This window comes from Dreissena polymorpha, chromosome 12 (assembly GCF_020536995.1).
Source record: "Dreissena polymorpha isolate Duluth1 chromosome 12, UMN_Dpol_1.0, whole genome shotgun sequence".
In the NCBI taxonomy this organism is placed as follows: Eukaryota; Metazoa; Mollusca; class Bivalvia; order Myida; family Dreissenidae; genus Dreissena; species Dreissena polymorpha.
In genome coordinates this window covers 63519071-63533570 of record NC_068366.1, presented here as the reverse complement: position 1 = coordinate 63533570, position 14500 = coordinate 63519071, and the positions used below count along the sequence as shown (strand labels likewise).

The window sequence follows — 14500 nt, the reverse complement described above, 5'->3', positions numbered from 1 at the left end:
TAAACCACTAAAATAAGTATTACTAGCTAGCGGAAAACGGCCCGGAAAGCCTTTCGTATGTTTAGTAAACCTCACAGAAAATGGAATAACTAAAGAATTACAAAACCTTCAAATTCATAAAGCCTCAGATCCAGATAAAATATCATGCAGAGTTCTTAAGGATAGAAATATCCCCAATCCTGACTCTAGTCTTTACACAGTCCCTGTCCCTTGGAAAAATTCCATCTGATTTGAAGCATGCAAACGTATGCATTATCTATAAAAAAGGAAACAAACACAATGCTAAATATGTCATCGCTAGCTCTATCATGTACCACCAGGATAAAAATAATATTTAATATGACCTCCAACACAACTGATAGCATTCCTCCAAAACCTTACACAATCAAATAATCAAGGTATACAAACTGACATAATTATAATGGATTTTACTAAAGTATTCGATAAAGTACCTCACTAGCACATCTTATACAAACTAAAATACTATGGAATTTATTTGAATGCTTTCTTCTGGATATCTGACTTCCTAACAAAAAGAACCAAGACTGTTGTCCTGGAGGGAACCATTTGAGACTAGGTACCTAAAACATCCGGAGTCCCAAAAGGCACTGTCTTGATCCCAATCTTATTTCTGATCTATACAAATTAATTTGCAGATTATATAAAACATAACACTCTAAGACTTTTGCAGATGATCATCATTTATACAACATCAACAACCATGCACTTCGACGCCCATAACCTCCAGCTAAATATTGAAGCTGCTGGTCGATGGGAGCAGGACTGGTTGATGAAATTCCACTATAAAAATGCAACATCCTCACCATAAATAAAAAAAGAAACCCTATAATTTGCTCATTTAAATTACATGATCATATCCTTGAAAAAGTAAATCATGCCAAATATCTAGGTCTCACACTTCAAAGTAACCTCAAATGGGATAAACAAACTGACTCAATCACTAATAATTCAAACCAGGCACTAGGATTTCTTCGCCGCAACTTAAAAATATCTCATCAACAGTTAAAAATCATACTTAGTAATAGTTAGGCCTACATTAGAATATTTCTCCAGTGTCTGGGACCCACATACAAAAGCTCAAACAAATCAACTGGAAAACGTACAAAGACGTGCGAACAGATTCGTAACAAACAGATATCACAACACAAGCTCAGTTACTAATATGATAGACACCCTAAATTGTCCCACTTTTGAAACATGCAGAACACAATTTCTTCTAATCATGTTATATAAAATTATTCACCACATAGTTGCCTTGACTCCTCCAGATAATCTCCTTGTTCATGTCGACCGCCAATCCAGACTCGGCAGTAACCATTGTTTTAGACACATACAAACTTTAAAATACTTTTATAAATTCTCATTATACCCAAGATTTAAAATGATTATCAGTTAAACTAAATTGATTCTCCGCACAAGACCGAAATTGTTATCTCATCGAACTTCTCTTTTATTTTACTGCTTATTCCGTTTGAAACCTGTTACTCCCAAAACGAGTCCTTCCTTTATCTGATTTTCTCTCGTGTGTCTAGTTTTTGATTCCATCCTTTACGCCGATGTAACCCCATCCTTACTCCGATCGTTATTCTTTTTTCCCTTAATCCATTCTGATTTGGCTCCAGCTACTTACTACTTTTGCAATGCTCACCTAGCCGTTCGGAAAGTGTTTTTTTTTCGTAATCTCGTTATATTTTCCTACGTACTCGTATCGTGATCTTCTTATAAATATTCTCTATTGCTATCCCACCTTACATTATGTCGGATTTTTTAGGAAGGGAATTTAAGTAAATATTAGAATCGTGCAAATGACTATTTCTTGTGTATACATGACTAACGCTACATATGGTAATTGTCGGCTCAGATACTTCTTAAAAGAACCCCGGGTACTCGCAAGTATACTACTATGTATCCGGGGTACGACAAATATACTAAAAAGTATCGCGGAATATGGATGGCTGCTTTTAAGCATACTTTGCGTACCTGGGGTAAATTGTAGTATCTTTAATAGTACCCGGGTTACTTTTACGTAGTACCTGAGCCGAAAACGAGAAACTGAACTTTTGTAATCCGTCAATGGAATGAAGTTCTTCTCTGTGCTATACAAAGCTGAAACCGCATAGATTGGTGTCACAACAAATTTTGATTTAGCTGAACCTTTTCCTTTCATCACATAAAAGGTCTGACAAGAGCATGACGCCAAAAATTATGTTGATTTGTCGACTAAGGATAAGATTTCAAGACATAAACAACCCGTATGTTGGTGTATCAGTACGGAAGCGTATTTGGTACATCCCTATAATATGGTTATGCCGGATTAGTTAATATCGACTTACTGTGGAATAACATGGTATGTCGTCAAGGTTTTGTAGGTTTTTCACTCTTAATTATACTCGCCATAACGACATTAAGTTAAATTATCTACGTATATTTTTCCGGCTTTTCCCGAAAAAATATTTATTTGACATGATCTAAGTCGATAAATCAACATAATTTTTGACGTCATGCTCTTGTGAAAATGACTTGCCATCATAGTTTTAGTCGACACAATGAGTAATTTTTTACGCAATGACACCTTTTTCATATCAACCTCTATCTTTTCGATCAGGCAACACATCTCTATCCGGTCAACTAACAGATATGTGCAATTATAATTGAACTTAGTCATAAACAATTTATGCACATTGTGGGAATGGTAATTTTATTTTCAAGTCATTTTAAGTCCCTTATAAACCAATATCATTAAAAAAAATCCATTCTGATGCTGCTACACATTTGGCGAACCCAGATAGAGCACACGTTAGTAACGTTATTAGTTGGTCGCGTAGCGACCAGCTAATGTTGTTACTCAAAATTTCAAGTCGGTTGGCGTATCTACGGAGAGCCTACTACCTTCCACATCCGCGCGATAAAGAGTTGTACAATTTATGCAACAGGTTTGAGTTCTCCAACTATATTCCTTCACAAATAGAAACATTATATAAATATCGTGTTAAATGTAATAGTTTCGAACGGAGCTTATATAGAAAAGAATCAATAAACAATGATTGTATTATACATGTCGCGGAAGAGATTGTTTATGAATGATTAAGATTGTTTATGAATGATTAAAATAGTCCACTTCCTGCTGCGTCTTCATGACGTGGTATTTTTGCTCAGCCCATTCATAATCAGAGGCTATTAATAGATGCGGCTGCTGATAAACAAGGGAGAGTCCAATTGCACGGGTGATAACAACGCTTGTTAATATGAGGCTATTAATAGATTCGGGAAAACAACGCAATTGTATAAGGTTGCGCTTGTTTATATTCTCAATTTATAAAACGTTGAACATGAGTTCCACAATAACATAAGGGATACGATAGACAACAACAAAAATGCTTCATAATCGCTAAAACCGAATATAACAAACAATTAAATATAACACGAATGATCTGTTTCGTAACCTTGTTCATGCTTCTACAGCGGGGATTTCTGAGAAACGTTCTTTTTTCGCAGTAGATAAATAATATTTTTCGATCATGGTTTGTTGTCGAATAACCTACAGTAAGGAGTATAGATGCGTAGGAATTAAATCACGAGTGCGAACAACTAACCATCATAGAAAAATATTATTTCGATTCTAACACGATTCTAATTGATTTGGTTCAAGTTTAAGGACGTGAACTATATTTTTCAATACTCCGCCCTTCTTAATACAAAGCTCACTATTTAGTGACGTCATTGAATTGTACAAACATATGACGTCGTTTTCATTTACAAATATTTTGCAAATGACGTCACTTTCATTGAAAACAACAATCGTAGAAACTTAATGATGTCACGTTTATTGATGCTACTGAAAAGCTGACATGCTATAAATGTTTTCTGAATTACGTTTCCTTACAAATAACATTCTTTGTAGGCGTGGTTATGCCAATAATCACCAAAAATACAATTAGTTGTTTCATTACACTTATATACATGCTACATTTATTACATTTCTTTTAGAGCGGGTTTTAGCACGTGCATTTTACTGCAATATTTTATTTATTTATTCGGAACTATTTTCGAAACATTAAGCTCCGCCCATAAGTTATTGCAGAATAAACCACGCTTGATTTTTTCTTTGTCTATAGAAAACAAGTCACGTGCCCTGTTAGAATAAAAAATATACTACGGGAGTGCACATCATATGTGTCTTCACATGCCTTATTATGAGTATATTTCTTCACTATCGACATATATCGTATGTTAATGTTTGATTTAAACGCAGTTTTCTTTCGACACATTTAAATCACACTTTCATAGCCGCGTCTTGCGAAAATGAGTCTTATGCGTTTCGATCAGCGTTTCTTAAACTCAACATGTGCATTTGCGCAGTCTGGTCAGAGGCTATGCTGTTCGCTATAAAATCACTCAATATGTTATGGTCTCATTATGTATCTCCAGACTGAGAGATTAGCAGGCTGAGTGGGCGATATACAATGTATATATATATGATAGGCGCATATGGAATAAGATCCACTTTCGCATGACGAGGGTCATTAAAAATCTCATTGCGAATTGTAAATGGCACATTTTAGCACAATGCTTTTTGATACAAAATTGAATTCAAAATAGCAAACATGTAAATAAGGGCAGCCTATCCAGGCGTTCAGGAACGATTTCCAGACGTGCTGAAGGAGTACGGCAAACATTGTGGTTGGATAATTAAACGATTTTCTTCTTATCGTGACACTATACTATTTTGGTAATGATTGTTTTCTCATCTTGAAAGCAAAACTGAAATTCTGCGAAATAGATTTTAACGCGTAATTGTAACTGGGCCACAATTTGTGTCGTTTGAACATTCAGAGAGTAGTCCGGAATTCCTTATACTGAACAGTGCTACATCCTTTGCGCTGAGCACAGACACTTATGTAGCCAAAGTTCAGTGGTTTATCTCGAATCAGCCTATGAAATATTCGAAAATATTTATGCGTATCTGCTGGCGTTATGTCAAAGTCATTAAGATGAAAAGCTGAATAGAACAGCTATGCCGAAAAAGCGCATGAGTGCTCTAAACCTATGTTTAGGTAAGGGTTGTTGACACCGTGTGAACTGCTAGGGTTACAAGTAATGCATGAACAACAATGTTCGTGTCAACAGGGCTTTCTTGATGACTACCTAATTCATGAGTAAAAAGTATTGCTCGCAGATTTGTTATTTATTTATTTTCATCAATGATCTTCTTGTATATTTTGAATTTGTATATGGTGTCAAAAATCAAAAGTATTGTAAAGTAAATTTTCATCATGAAATTATTTTCTTAGTGAGATAGGTATTCGATATTCCAACAATATTAATTTAATATGATGGTGAATGCAAATTGTCTTTATATTCAGTTCTCACTGCCATTTTCATCATACTTTCTATGCTTCCAGAACGTCCAAAAAAGGTCATGTTGTTTTTATTTTGTCTTGTAGTTATCTCTATGAAATAAATAGGATGATAAAAAGTGCACACAAAGCTCGACCCGTGCGTTATGACACACCCTTCATAAATGTGAATGGCGTGTGTTCATTTCAAACTTGCGATTAATTTTGAAAAATGAATTGCGTCTTAAATTATGCAATAGCGAACAACTTCAGTGCCTTCAGCGCTTTGATTCTTAATGGTATTGACTTCATGGAACAAGAAGACATAAATTTCATTGAAAAAGAGCCTTTTAGCATAGTTTCTGTCGCCGTCTTTAGTCATTGTCATCATCATCGTCGTCGCCGTCTTCGTTGTCGTCGTCGTCATCATCATCATCATCATCATCATCATCATCATCATCATCATCATCATCATCATCATCATCATCATCATCATCATCATCATCATCATCATCATCATTATCATCACCACCACCAACATCTTCCTCCTCCTCCTCCTCCTCATCATCATCATCATCAATAACATCATCATCAATATTGCAAATAGCTTTTATCATCATCAATATTGCAAATAGCTTTTATGTGCGATTATCAACATGTATGGCCACACATCATCATCGTCGTCGTCGTCATCATCATCATCATCATCAGCAGCAGCAGCAGCAGTATCATCATCATCATCATCATCATCATCATCATCATCATCATCATCATCATCATCATCTTCATCATCATCATCGTCATCATCATCATCATCATCATCATCATCATCATCATCATCATCACCACCACCACCACCACCACCACCACCACTATTGCAAATAGCTTTTATGTGCGATTGTCAACATGTATGGCCACACATGTTTGTTTATTTGATAGTTGAAAACAATTTGAAAAGATATTAATCAACACCCTAGTGTATTTTACCAATCAATTTTCTTTAACAACAAAAGGCTCTTTCCATGGTTTGTTGCAGAATATATTACATCTTTTGGGTTGTTTTTTATCCTTTTATGAAAAGTCCTGGTAGAATGTAAAATAAGCCATAAATACATTCCCTTTCTGTTAACGGGCAAATAGCCACATGTTGCGTAAACATATTAAACAAATTAATATGTGCAAGGGCATGGAGTTTTCTGGTTATCAACTTAGAGAGCTGTAATCTTAAACATGTATATTGCGGATGACAAACACTTCAACCGACATAACGGTAGCATTGTTCAACCAGTCACATGTCTGAAATAATTTCCCGAATAAATGCCTCGCAATGCAATAGATCAATAGTTTCAGTATAACTCATGTCTTTGAGCATTGTTTTTGTATAAAGTGTTCATTTAGCCATGCTTTGCCTTTCTTTTTGTGGAAATCTTAATTTTACACTCAGCAGTTACACTTGCAGGCATGCGAACCGAATATATATTTTATAGTTGAGGGATTTCGAAATAGTTGACAGGTTAGATATAAACATACGTTTTAGATTCGATAACCTATTCAAATATTGTTTAAACTAGCATTGATTATCAGTGATTTCATTTTGACCATTGATAATATCCATAAGCATATATAATTCGCAACTATTTACTAGGTCGACAGAAATCACCTTTACATATACGTTTATACTTTTAACGTACAGTTCTTGATTTTACATCATTACTGGTTAAATCTATTGAGACAACTTTATAATCACATTTTGTATTATATGTTTATTTCTTCAACAATATTTTTAAATTGTGTGTTAACAATTTGTATGAAAGTTGTAGCATGGTGTAGATATGAGATATAATGAAAACGTTGCACGAGATCAAGCACAATAACTGCGCCCTGATATTTAACTGTACAAATGTACAAATGTAGACCTAAAAGCCGTCATTTCTTGCTGCACAGGAATATGACTCGGCCACCAAAGTAATTCATACGAACGAGATATATGCTGACGACGAATACAACTCATGTATCCCTATTAGATTTGGGTGAATTGTGGCCGTTCCAAAACAATTTGCGACAAATGAACAGAATCTGATGTCGCTGGCGATGTAAAATATTGAAATATGACAAAATGGATACAATATCCGACGGTTACGAGTAAAAATGTCGATGAAAAAGCGAAATGCTAACCACATCGTCTATCTAGGTCAGCACTAGGAAACGATTTCGGGACGAATTCTAAAGATTAATCTTTATTAAGTTCATATTTACCATAAATAACGTGCTTGCGGTCGAATAGCATTGAGCTTTTTGGGAGAAAAGGTCTCCACGTAGAGCATATATGTGGAAAATCATAACGACTCAATCTTTAGGCTCCTTGTCCATTTACTATGTATCTCCGAAAGTACAACTTATGAATTTAAGCGTTTCCCTAGTATTGAGGTTTCATAAGTTGATTAACCGGGCGTGTTTCTTATGGCAATTCCGAAATGCATGGTTTATCCAACTCGCGTTAACTTTAAGAATGCCCACATGATAATTGTATAACGGCATTTAAAATGATATTTATAATTAAATTATTTTTGTTTCAGGCGATTAATGACTGGTATAATCGAGACCATGTCAGCGCCACATTTCAACCGGCTGTCTGTTCAGCTGACCAGAATGAAAGAAAATGGGCACCTGTTGGACGCAAGCATTCCGACACAGACTACCAGTGTTGCTTTACACAGGCTTGCGATTGCATTGTTTTCACAAGAGATACGACACAAGTTGATCCGAACGGGAAAATGTGACCTCAGCTTAGTAGGTTACAGTCATGCAAGTGTAGACAATTTGGTAAAATTTCTGTACGGAGAAAATAGAACTATTGGACCAGAATGCGCTGAAATAATTCAAACTCTTCATCTGGATTGGACATTTGATAAAACCATGCCCATTAATTTAGTTTCTGAAAACACAGTAGAAGATGCTAATTTAGATTTGAAATACATCAGGAATCGTTCCTTTGAAACGGAAGTGCCATTGCTACTAAAAGCCCCAAGAACATAAGCAGACGTCAAAATAAAAATTGCAATACATATACATAGATGCCACTAAGTTATATTATCAGCAATGTCAGAATACTTTGAAGTTATCTTTTCTTCAGGAATGAAAGAAGCTACAGATGAAATTATAACTCTTCAAGGGATCAAAAACAATGTCTTAAAGGAAGTATTAAATTTTATGTATACAGGCCATATCTCCGTCAACAGTGGAAATGCACAGAATATTTTATCAACAGCGGTATATCTTCAGATAGCTTCATTGCAAAGTCTTTGTGAACATTTCTTACTTCCGACTATTGATAATACCAACTGTGTTGACCTTTGGAAATTTGCTGAAACTAACAACTGTGTTCTTCTTCAAGCAGGATGTTGGGACTACATACTGGACCACTTTATTGAAATAAATAGATTATCATAATATATATAATTATATTATTTTAATTGCGATTGGTATGTTGAGATTGTAAGTGAAGCTTATAATAATAATTTTCTTGAAAAACATGATTTCATATGCTGTGAATTTTTTATTGAAAAAAAAGTGCTTAAAATAAAAAAAAATCTCCTTTTTCATAAAAAAAGTAAACTAATTCACAATCAGTACATTTATTCGGGCCTTTTGCTGATGTATTGGTGAATTTCGCATGCAATTGTACCCGTTTTTGCCATAAAAGTTACACGTAGCAATAATTGGAGACACACAATAAGCTGTCGTCACTTAGACTAAAAATCATGCATTCCGACTTGGTTGCGCCCAATTTAGTCACCGCTTTAAATGGCCATTTTAAGGGTTTTACCCCCATCCAAATGCACTGACATTGCATATTCATTGTGGAAATGGTTCAAATCTCTTGTGGAGAAAGTTTGAAAAAGATGAGTTCCCTTAAAGGTTACATTACACTTAATCATTGTGTATCCCTCCGTGGTCCTGCTATTTCTAAAGATTTCCTTTTCTCTTCTTGAATAAAAGCCATTTAACAATGTGAGACATGTCTTTTGTGGTTATCTGTAATATCCTGTTTTTATCTGGAGTACTTTGATGCCTTGGATTGGAAGCTTTCTTAAAACATACTTTTGGGGATGTGTTTTCTGTGTGGGGCTTTTGTCGAAATTAGGTTTCCGAAACACGTATTTCTACGGTGGGTGCATTCGACAGCGATTTACTTTCTTAGAAGTTGGGAGACGGTATGTTTTTGATTGCAATTATTGGAAGAAGACAGAACCATCTTTAAAATGATACCAGGCTCGTAAAAATTGATACGTCTGAAAGGCAAGAAAAATGCGTTGAAAGTTGTCAGTTTTATAATGGGACCCTATGGGAATCGGAATTAGTGTAATATAACCTTGCACGACGGTTACAGTCAATCGGGAACCCTCGGTCAATTCCGCCATAACGGCGATCGTGTGGTGTAGCAATCGTAACACTTCGTCCATCTCCGGATTCTCCGTAAAGAGTAGACTCGTAACTACTTGGCTTTGATACACCCAACGCGTGATCCGCCTGCGTTATAAGGCGATATAATACGCATAAAAATAGTGATGCAATACACAGAGGGTAAACGCATTATTATCATTCCAAATTATTTTCTTATTACTTTGTCATGCAAGAACAAGCAATTGAATTATATATAATTAAACAATAAATCATTATTTGACTTTTACGGCAAACGGTATAATGCATGGTATTGTTTACATTTCAGAGTTAAAATGGATTTCAAGTCTGATATAGAATATGCGATGAGCAAGCTGAAGATAGAGTTTAGTTTTAGCGACTATCAATTGAAAGCCTTAAAGAGTCTTTATGATTTGAAAGATACGATCGCAGTTCTTCCAACTGGCTCAGGAAAAAGCATTATTTTTCAGGTAGTAAGATGTTTTCGCGATCTTTTCCACTGTAGTGCCAGTGCCACGCCCCCTGCAGAGTGGTATCCGGCTTGCGTCGTTCAGGTGACGGGACCATGCTGCATGATGTGGAGCCAATGGGATGGACGCAGATGCCTGATGGGATGACCATGCTCTCTTGCTACCGTGTCCGCGGACGTGTGCAGACGTGTTTCCTGAGGTGAGTATTTCCAGGAGCCTAGGTGTGTGCCGGTTTGTATTAGCCTGTGGATGTGGGCCTGTGTATGTGTTAGCCTGTGACGTAAGTATTAGCCTGTGACTTAGTGTCTTGCCAAGGAGGTTTAGCCTGTGCGCGCGGTAAGTATTCCCAGAGGATCAGTGGTGTGCAGCTGACGATAGCAGACGAACGTTTCCCTCGAAGAGTGTACTGCCGAGGACGATTGATGCCATCATGACAAGGTTTCCAGTCGACGACCATGTGAGTAGTCTAGTATAGTGTCATTGCTAGCGGTTGTGTAATTGTAGAAGAAACCCACTGAAGAGCTAACCGAAATAAACACCACACCACCATTGTTATATTGTGTGTTTAAAATAAGCAACTTCGACACCTAGCGATTATTCATAAAAATATCTGACTGTTTATTATTCACAGATTTCTGAGTAACTTTTTTTAGCAATATTGTCTCTGCAAAACTTGAGTTCAACCGCTGCAAGGTATTCACTGTTAGAAATTAAATTTAGGTTTTATTAAAAAGATATCTTAGGTATTATTTATATATTTATACCTTAAAACGACTTTTAACATTGCCGTTTACGTTTGTCCTTTGGATGTGTATCTTAATATTAGACAGGGTCCCAACATCTCTGCCAGACGACTTCTTAAAAAACTTCATAATGGTTTTCTACAAATGTCAATTTGTTAAGTTATTACCAGTGTTTACACATGTTCAAATATAGAGGTGCTATATCATGTAAAAATGGTACTATTGCATCCAGTGCCCATAAACAGTATTAACATTGTTTATAAATGTTCAAATATAGAGGTGCCATTTCATGTAAAAAGGACTTTTGCACCCATAAACAACAGACTATCTTTCAGAACTTAGTGAATATAATTATGAAAGTTTTTCATATGTTTAATGATTAATATATGTTTTACAATACGCATGAGGTGAGACTGTGATAATAACTTGTGATAGCCTGAAATGAAATTTGACTGAACTGTCAACACCTCTTTTGGTTATTTGTTCGCGAAATGACCAGTCTGTATACTCACCTCAAGAAAATCCATCTGCATATGAAACATCTCAACCAAAACAGGACACAGGTTCTCAAACCGTTCTGCCCTTGTATGTGACCTGCTCTCAAACTCTTTGCCCCATCAAGTCTAACTCGGGTCAATTGATCACCCCCAACTGGAACCATGAGACTGTTCAGGTCATCAGCTGCAATTTAATACCACAAAATGAGTGTTTTAATTGTAAATGTAACTAACTTTATTAAAAGAATCTTACATATGGCCCTGCCAAGCTATCACCTACAATGGGCATAACTCTAATAATAATGGTGATAAAGTTATGCAGCTTGAACTACATATACATGTGTCATGTTGCCATAAACAATTATTTCAAGTATGAGTTTAATATCTTTGATAGTGTTAAAGTTTTAGAAATTTAACGAAAAATCTAAGTTAAAAAGGGGCAAAACTTTTAAAAAATTGTTGACAGAGTTATCCAGCTTGACCTAAACAAGTGCTATGTCCCCATAAGATAGTAGTCCAAGTCTGAATTGATTATCTTTGATAGTATTTAAACTATTTAACTTAATAAAAAAATTTAACCCGAAATTTTAAGTTAACAAGAGCTGTGTTTGTGAAACACAATGCCCCTTACTGCGCCGCTTTGAAGCCATATATTTGACCTTTGACCTTGAAGGATGACCTTGACCTTTCACCACTCAAAATGTGCAGCTCCATGAGATACACATGCATGCCAAATATCAAGTTGCTATCTTCAATATTGCAAAAGTTATTGCAAAAGTTTAACCAAGGTGAAAGTTTTGGGACACACCTATACAATGACAGACAGACAGACAGACAGACAGACCAAAAACAATTAACCCCCGGATCTTTCGATCCGGGGGCATAACTCTAAAAATAATGCTGACAGAGTTATTCACCTTGACCTACACAATTATCTTGTTGCCATAAAGAAGCATTCCAAGTTTGACTTAATTATCTTCGATAGTGTTAAAGTTATTTAACTTTTACCAACGGCGACTCCGACTCCGGTGCGATTAGTATAGCTCTCATTTTTCTTTGAAAAGTCGAGTAAAAAATATACAGTTGAAATGTCATATGTCGTCGCTGTCGTTCTCAAACCTCGTAGCTACAAAATGCCAACTTTTCAGGAGAGAGAAAAAATCGTCTCTTTTTTTTATAAAGATGTTTGAGAAATTGAAATTCTGTAAAAAATACCAAACAAATGAAGCTGCAAAATACGGTATAAGCCGTAGACGCGTAAGTCATACTGATAAGTCATACTGACAGTCAGACATGGTAGCTACGATATTGTGTCACCAGTTTTGTCATTTTTATGAGGTACGACAATTCGTCCTGATAGGAAATCTCGTAGTTGCAAATAATTTTTTTTATAAAAACGTTTTTGTCAAATTTGTCCAAACGAAACGACGTACCTATAGGTGAAATGGCGTCGCTACGACTTTTCGCCGGGAAAAAAGCCAACAATCATTCTACAACATTTCGTCAAGTGGCTTTTTCAAGGGCTCTGATTGGCGTAGAGCTACGAGATATAGCACAAAAACGCGCCAGACTTAATATATTCGGAAAAGACGAAAAAAATATTTTGAAAAGTTTGGAGCTACGAGGTTTGAGAACGACAGCGACGATGTGTGCTTTGAACAATCTCAAATGCATATTTATGTACTATGCTCAACATGCTTTCTAGTGTTGAATTTTTATAGCTTAAAAGCATTGATAGCCTCTTTTTTGTCCTCTTTCCTTGTGATTCTTATGTTAACTTATAACAAGCTGGATACATGTATAATAAACTTGGAATCTATATATATATTATGGCTGAAAACTTTGTGCATGATAAATATTCATTAAAGTAATTATCTGACTAACTGTATTTAAAAATATTTCTTTTTTAAATGTACAACACTAACATATGTTATTACCAGTACCAATTTGATAGACTTACATCTACCAGCTTTTGAATACCATTCCTGAAGATATTTTTCGTAACCATCCATAATTTGAACACAGTCCTCATATTTCATTTCGTTCTTCAACATAACAGGCAATCCAAATGATGTAGTTTTTCGAGACATGACATCCTGGAAAAAAGGAAAACGTGTCATTTAATAATGTTGCAATGGAATGTACACATTCAAGGACACAACAATGTTCTAAGATTAGTGTTTACCTGTATGTCAATCTACAAAGAAAATGTTTTCAAACCTTTCCAATAACTTTAATAAAATTTACTTTTTTACAACTTAGTCATGTTTAAAAGCTGTTGGCATTGTAAACAGAGTAAAACATCAGATATCTTTAAATATATGACACCAAATAACAAACCTGTGGAAGAATATAATTATTATAGTTAAGTTGTGAGAAAAAAAATGCTAACACATACATTTCAGAGTGCCTTTAACTTCACTTGTATTTATGTATTGCAATGTACATTTATGTTTTAGCACAAAAAAATTTTTTAATGCATTTTGGCCCAGAACCTGAAGAGGAAACTCTATGTGCTTTGGTACAGCTATTTCCATCCATTTGAAGTCAGGGTGTTCAATTAGTTGCCGGGCAATCAAGATTTTGATGTTGTGTTTAAACATGTCTACATCAGGTTTAAATTGTTCAATGTTTATGACAATATTTCGTTTCTCCTTCATGTAATTCACAAGATATTCATTTTCTTTGAAATCACTATCCGTTATTCTGTATGGGGTAAAATCACTAGCAAAGAAGTGGTAATCCTTGGACTTGTTCTCCATGCGAATGACATTGGTTTGAACAAAAATGTCCACATTGTCTCCATTGAACTTTCCATCTTTGCCATCATGTATCGCCTTGATCACACTTTGCTCACATTGTTCAGAGCATTCAGCAATAATATTTGCTTTGCTTTGAGCAGATGTTGTAATATGCATTTTGTTTAGTCTGCTCAGAAGCTGGAAAAGCGATGAGCAATATTATAAACATATTAAAAATGTTTATCAACAAGAGATGTGTTTGTCAGGAAC

The 14500-nt window shown here is 35.4% G+C and overlaps 1 protein-coding gene and 1 long non-coding RNA gene across 2 annotated transcripts; one reads left to right on the top strand and one right to left on the bottom strand.

The window, feature by feature from the left end:
* The first annotated feature begins 6720 nt into the window (after positions 1–6720).
* On the top strand, positions 6721–9372 carry LOC127853736 (uncharacterized). Its single transcript, XR_008036730.1, has 2 exons — positions 6721–6870; positions 7934–9372. It is a non-coding gene; the product is annotated as an uncharacterized LOC127853736 (long non-coding RNA).
* Positions 9373–11012: 1640 nt separating this feature from the next.
* On the bottom strand, positions 11013–14439 carry LOC127853601 (uncharacterized). Its single transcript, XM_052388270.1, has 4 exons — positions 13985–14439; positions 13450–13585; positions 11505–11673; positions 11013–11130 (listed from the first exon to the last, which is right to left on the bottom strand). The coding sequence occupies exons 1-4, from the start codon at positions 14405–14407 to the stop codon at positions 11118–11120; spliced, it is 741 nt and encodes a 246-aa protein (XP_052244230.1). The 5' UTR covers positions 14408–14439; the 3' UTR covers positions 11013–11117.
* Between the last annotated feature and the right edge of the window lie 61 nt (positions 14440–14500).

Excerpts from the sequence above, each read along its gene's own strand:
- LOC127853601 (XM_052388270.1), bottom strand. The coding sequence starts at position 14,407 with ATGCATATTACAACATCTGCTCAAAGCAAAGCAAATATTATTGCTGAA. Across the intron at positions 13,586-13,984 it reads ACATAGAGTTTCCTCTTCAG|GATGTCATGTCTCGAAAAAC; the intron begins GTTCTGGGCCAA and ends CCTTTTTTCCAG. Across the intron at positions 11,674-13,449 it reads GTATTCAAAAGCTGGTAGAT|CTGATGACCTGAACAGTCTC; the intron begins GTAAGTCTATCA and ends ATTAAATTGCAG.